The sequence below is a fragment of the Hesperophylax consimilis genome, chromosome 10, assembly GCF_061612785.1.
Source record: "Hesperophylax consimilis isolate HC1 chromosome 10, BYU_Hcon_1.0, whole genome shotgun sequence".
Taxonomy (NCBI): Eukaryota; Metazoa; Arthropoda; class Insecta; order Trichoptera; family Limnephilidae; genus Hesperophylax; species Hesperophylax consimilis.
In genome coordinates, this window is record NC_142845.1 from 21,401,177 (window position 1) to 21,407,723 (window position 6,547).

Here is a 6,547-nt window from a genome sequence, read left to right on the forward strand (position 1 = left end):
ATTTTTTTAAAACTCAATATCTAACCTAACCTAACCTTAGCTTACTATAACAAATTGACAAAATTACTCCTACATTTTCTGGTATTTGAATTAATTATTTTTAAAAAAATCACTTTCATGTTATAGTAATTATTAGATTTCGGTGGTTACGTTTTTTAGTTTTGCTTGGCGATCTGAACAGCCAGGATCATTTACTCTTCACAGATTATCTAAAAAACCTTATTAGGAAGTAATATTGGAAGTTACTGCATATTTTATTTATTAATTAACGCCCTTTTTCTTAGTGAATATTAAGAAATATACATTATTTATTGTACATAACTGAATTTCTTCATTTATATTTGTTTAAAGATAAATTGAAGATGTCCACTGACTTGGTATAATTGTTTCCCTCCATTAGTATTCTGTGCAAAGAGGAATACATATGGTAGCTAGTCCCAGTTTTTATTCACTGACTCTACCTTACAAAATACAACTTCAATGTTCTATAGTATTTAAAAAAACATAGAATTAAAAGCGAGTGTCCAACTAATTTATTTTACAATATATTACAAAACTTTAAATTATGCATTTAATAATTTTTTGTAAGGATAATAATTTTATAAATAAAATAACCTTTCACGTTACTTCTTAGCACTAGCTAAATAATAGAAATTGTCAATTTCATCACCCAAATAAACATTTAATTTTATAGGAATAACTTTTTTGAAGGTTGTACTCGTCAATGTCATATAATAATGGAAGAAAAAATAATACTAATAAATCTAAAAAAGATATGAAGCAGAACAAGACACAGAAAATAAAAAGGGTAAATATTGGAAATTCTGAATTTGAAATAAAAGTTGAGAAAAAATCAGTTCCATTTCCAATTGCGACTGTTATCTTTTCCATTTATTTTTTGTTATTGTTGTATTGTTTTATTTCATATTTCATTTAAATTATAATATCACCTTTTTCTTCAATGATTAAACCAAATTAACATAGCATTACGATTTTTTTCGATTAACATAACGAGTAAAACCTCAAATTATAATATTTAATAATTGATGACAATTTTTCGAGCGACTGTCAAACGAAAATTCGAAACAGAAAAATAAGATAAAGATACGATCGCATTTTTTAGGAAATGAACCAAGCCCTCAGGACCTCAACCTTACCGGAGCTGTGCTCTACCACTGAGCTAATCCCTTTCGTTCAAAATGAACTGAATCATATTTCTACTAAGTACTGCATAGCAAAGCCCCTGCAACGCTGAGGTCATGGGTTCATTTTCTAGATGCGACCCTGTCTCCTTCGATCATATTTAATTGTATCATAATTCAACTAAGTACTACATAGCAAAGCCCCTGCAATGCTGAAGTCCTGGGTTCATTTTTATTTTTTCTTATTTTTCTTTTTAAAATTTTAGTCGCTAACGTTGTCTTCAATGATTAAATAATATTAAAACAACACTTTGAAACTCGTTTGTGATGTCCACTTAAGAAGATACTTTTAAAATGAATACATTTTTTTCCGTTCTTCTTCATGTTCCGATCCTAATCGAGATAAGACGACAACATCCCGTAATAGAGATGCTGTGATGTGTCCAAACCATTTACTCGTAGATTCTAAGATTCTTAGCCATGGAGTTTCCCTTCCGAAAGCACTCATTTGACCGTGTATCTTTCTGTACGTTATTTTTATTGTTGTTTATATCGGTAAGCCTCTATGATGTTTAATTTGAAGGCTGAGAGTGAAAGGCTCTATCTACAGTATACACGGATGTGATATGGAGAAATGAGCCTGGCAGTAGCTAGAAGAAAGAGCCTAACAATTAGCACCTAATTATAGAAAAAAAATCTTAGGTATATATTGCACACTTTACGTGCAGTATTATATTACGTCACTTCATTCAATGCACGATCTTTTCATTATTTATTAATAGACTTTTCTTACCAGAATTAGAGGGACTATGTCAATCTCGAGTGGAGAATGTGGTGGAGGTGAAAGAAAATGAGAAGACGAAGGTTTATAAGTAATAAGTACTTACCTAACTTATCATTCAGATGGTTATACAAAATAAACTTTTTTATTTGTTCTCCCATAAGAACTATAGTGAACATACACTGGACAGAGATTATCCAAAGGTTAAAAAAAATTAAAGTAAATCAAATGAAATAATGTTTTTATTCAGTTCTGCAAGTAGTATATTTGTTTGAATATGTTATGAAGGGAGAAGTTTACAGTTTCAAGATGTTCATGATATGCTGATTGAACATTATTTGTTATTTATTGATTTTATAACATTATAAATCAATCAACCTGCCGTACGAATAATTTGTATAGTGTTACTAATAATATATAATGTACAATAACGTTACACGTGCAAACTGCATAACATTTAGTTACAGCTTTTATTGATGAAATTTATGAAAGCGCACTTAACCCCCGGACACACTATATGTATTTAAACTATTGATAAAAGTTTATTACTGATTATGAACGTGTATAACTCTTCGGTATTGTGTTTTTGATGATTCGTTGACCGAAACGTCAGAAGCAAATGAAAAATGCAGATTTTTGAAGATCCTTCCCAAATTGGTGTCCTTCTCTAATGGCAACTTTCTATCTACATGAAATCGTAAGTGTGAAAATAATGATGGTGTAAAGCAAAAAGTTTTTTGCATACGGGTTCCTATATAATTTCCATATGGGGATCAAAAAAAAGCATCGTGTAAAACTTCCATTACTCCGTTTCACATAAAAAATTTCCATGATGTTTGTTTTTACATTCTGTGGCGCTAAAAAATAATTATGCGAAATATTTTATACCCGATTTCTAACAAATGTATTCGTTTGAAAGGGTCTGTAGCGATCCACAATGTTTATTATTGGGATTATGTCAATTCTTATTTCGTTAAGAGAAACGTAGGGAAATCTCAAACAACGTCTCAACTCTTGTGACGAAATAGCCACATCTGGGTTCAGATAATATACCAATAACAATTGGAGTAGGTATGTCCAACCAGACTACGTCCGATAGAAAAATAATAAAAGCACGGAAGCAAATGTATTTGTTTGAAAAAATATATTTTGTATTAATTTAATTAGCGTCTATTAAGGTTCCGTAGTAACTAATTACTGTAAAATATAAAGTAATTTTAACACAAGGTTTTTAATTATTTTATCACTAACATATTTATCATAATTCTCCTCTTAAACATTACAAGCACAAAATTTGCGTAACCACTAATCAACGATTTTAATTATCCAACATTTCAAAAAAATTCTTTAACCAAATAAAAATCTTCCTTCGAGAGATCTTATCTTAAACACAGGCAGAAAGCAACACGAGAACTCGCGGAAAAGTATAATGTATCAACAAGAAACGTTTTTTCGATGAAGCAAATACAATTTTCCTTTTTAATGTTCTTCGTTTTTCAACTATTGTGTGAGATTTTTAACGGTATCGTTACTACCAAGAAATTTGTTAAGTAAAGGCACTTAAAAAAGGTATATTTTAAAACCATTGTTTTAAAAACAGTCTTGTGAATGCTTAATACATTTTTATAATATGTCTCAATTTTCTTGGTGTTTTCGGTAGTTTTTACAGCAGGTGCGGCGTTAAAAAGGTGATGCATAGAGTGAGCGTTTCTTTGTGCAGCACTGAGTAAGTAACGCAAGTGAAAGTGGGAATATCGGGTTTGAGTATAAAACGAGCGGACGCCTTTGAATCAGCATCAGTTTTTGTGATAACTCACCTGAGGAGCTCCGTCACCAACTATTAGACATGAAAGCTTTTATGGTAAGGGCACAACAATAATTGATTATTTTTTTTAAATTTAAAATCCAATCATTTTCGAACGCGAGTGAAAAGTGTTAAAAAATAATCTTAATAAAAGTGAAGTGATACAACATGGACAGTTTTTTTATCATAATTTTTTTCTCAGATTTTTTTGGAATAGTTAAAAAAATGATTTTTTTACACAAAACAAACTCTTGCGGCAAAAAAATATAAATTCACCAAAAAAATCTTCATAAATCAAATTTTATGATTTTTGTAACTAAACTAACCGAATTATGGTAGTTTTTTTAAATTTAAATCTGAATGTAAATAGTTAAATGTAAAGTAATATTTAAAATATGACAATAATAAATCATATTCATATTGTGCCGGAAACTATACCATCACTCAAAAAAACTTAACTTTTCTTTTGTACATTTAAAGGTCTAATTTAATTAATACTTGTTTACGTATTAATAAAACTGTTTTCGTGATAAGAAAACATAGATGTACCTTTCCGTGCTGTCAATATTTTTGAAAAACACATTTCCCGATTGTTCAACTATAAAACTCCCGTTTAATTTTATTCCGGAAAGAAGTTCAATACGGAAAATGCGTTTAAACACGAGCAAACAACAATTGATTCTTTTCAACGACATTCAATTCTTTGCCATCGCGTGTTAACTGAATTCATCTAAGAAGAATTCATATATAACATCATTATGTTAATTTGGGATTGTTTTACGTTACAAGACAAAGACATTTTTGTATTAATTCACATCACACGAGTTTCTGTTGATTTATTGCAATCTCACTTTATAATTATTTAAAAATAATCCAAGAAATTCTCTTGGAAAACAGGTACTCGATTCTAAGGAAATATTTTTTAAAATATTAATAATGTGCTGTATGACATTCACTAACTAAAAATGTACCGTGTTCTAGCCATTTCACTTTTATTAAAAATGCTTTATTACGTATTATTATATTACTCACCCTAATTAAGCAAATATGTATTTTATTTGAAATGTTCGTTTTGCAGATATTCGCCCTTGCGGCGCTAGCTCACGCGCGCCCCGAGCCCCCATCAGGCTACAACTACCAGCGGCCGCAGCCCCTGCCCGTGCCCATCCCACAATATCAGCCCAGCTTTAATATCGACTCCTCCCAGTCACACCAGAGCAACGTAGCCTTCAGGCCTGAACTCCAGATCTCCAACTCCGGATCATCGTCCGGATACCAAGGATCTTCCGGCGGCTACCAGCAGGGAATCTCTTCTGGCTTCCAGCAAGGATCTTCTTCCGGCTTCTCGGGAATTTCTTCTGGATTCCAGGGATCATCTTCAGGCTTCCAGGGATCATCTTCCGGCTTCCAGGGATCATCAGGATTCATCCAACAACAGCCCCAGCTTGCCCCCATCATCCAGAAGCACATCTACGTTCACGTTCCCCCACCAGAACCCATCGAGGAACAGAAGCACTTCGTATCTCAGGCTCTGGCCCCACGCAAGAACTACAAGATCATCTTCATCAAGGCCCCGTCAGCCCCAGCCATCTCCCAGCAGATCCTCCAACAGCAGCAGGAGGTCCAGGAGAAGACCATCGTCTACGTTCTAGTGAAGAAGCCCGATGAGCAGGAAGCTTTGACTCTGGCTGGATTCGCTCCAACCAAGCCATCCAAGCCTGAAGTATACTTCATCAAGTACAAGACCCAGAAGGACGCCGGAATCGGAGGTGGATCTTTCGGAGGTGGAGCTATCGGAGGTGGATCTTTCGGAGGTGGAGCTATCGGTGGTGGATCCATCGGAGGTGGGTCTATTGGAGGAGGACATATCTCTGGATCCGGATCAAGTGGATTCAGCACTGGACTGGACCTGTCTGGCGGTGGTGGAATCGGATCCTCTTCTTTCAACTCTGGTAGCATCTCGGGCATTTCCAGCAGCTCTAGCTCCGGCAGCTCCCACTCCATTGGAGGATCGCCGAGCTCTCAGTATGGACCTCCCGGAGCATCCGGACCATACTAAAACATCAAACAGATTACTTCAGAAGATACATGTGTAATATAATAACTCTCAAAGGTTCAGATACGCTAACATACATTACATTAGACAATCATTATGTAGTACTTGAGATTACGACACGACTTGACAACTTCTGAAGGACTCTGATAATCGACATGGGAGATTAAACCGATGAGAGCTATTGAACCCATGACACCATGACAAGAAGCTTGGTGCCCGCCATATTCAATCTCATCTAACGGCTCGCGCGGTATCAAAGTATCACGTGAAACTAGCCTGTAAAAATTGTACATATTTTTTATATTTTATTTACGAACGATACCTATTAAATAAATAATAGTTTAAAAAATACATATCTTCTTATTCCTGATTCCCACATAGATACCTACTAGTAATTCTTAACGCACTTTCGTTTTCAAATGCTGACTGATTTTCACTTCATATTTACATACAAATATACAATACAAACAAACAGCACACTGAATCTATTCATTCTTAAGCTAAATCAATACATTTAACATCTTTTTGTATTTAGCAGCTTTTCTAATTTTTACTCTCTCCTTTCGAGGTGAAAGCATTATTGTTTACCGAATTATATAAAACCAACACAATAATTATATTAAATATTCTAATTTCTCGTCTCATCTCTGAACTAGGCGAGTGTCTTATGTTATTTATATGTTAATGTAATGACATCTCTATTAAACCCGTTGAATGCCATACTATTTATTAAATTTATTGTAAAAATCCGTTCATTTATTTTC

The 6,547-nt window shown here is 33.6% G+C and overlaps 1 protein-coding gene across 1 annotated transcript; it reads left to right on the top strand.

The window, feature by feature from the left end:
- The first annotated feature begins 3,754 nt into the window (after window positions 1–3,754).
- LOC149420450 (uncharacterized) lies at window positions 3,755–5,912 on the top strand. The gene is made up of 2 exons (XM_089636143.1): window positions 3,755–3,784; window positions 4,806–5,912. Exons 1-2 carry the CDS (start codon window positions 3,770–3,772, stop codon window positions 5,784–5,786), a joined length of 996 nt encoding a protein of 331 aa, XP_089492269.1. The 5' UTR covers window positions 3,755–3,769; the 3' UTR covers window positions 5,787–5,912.
- The last annotated feature ends 635 nt before the right edge of the window (window positions 5,913–6,547 follow it).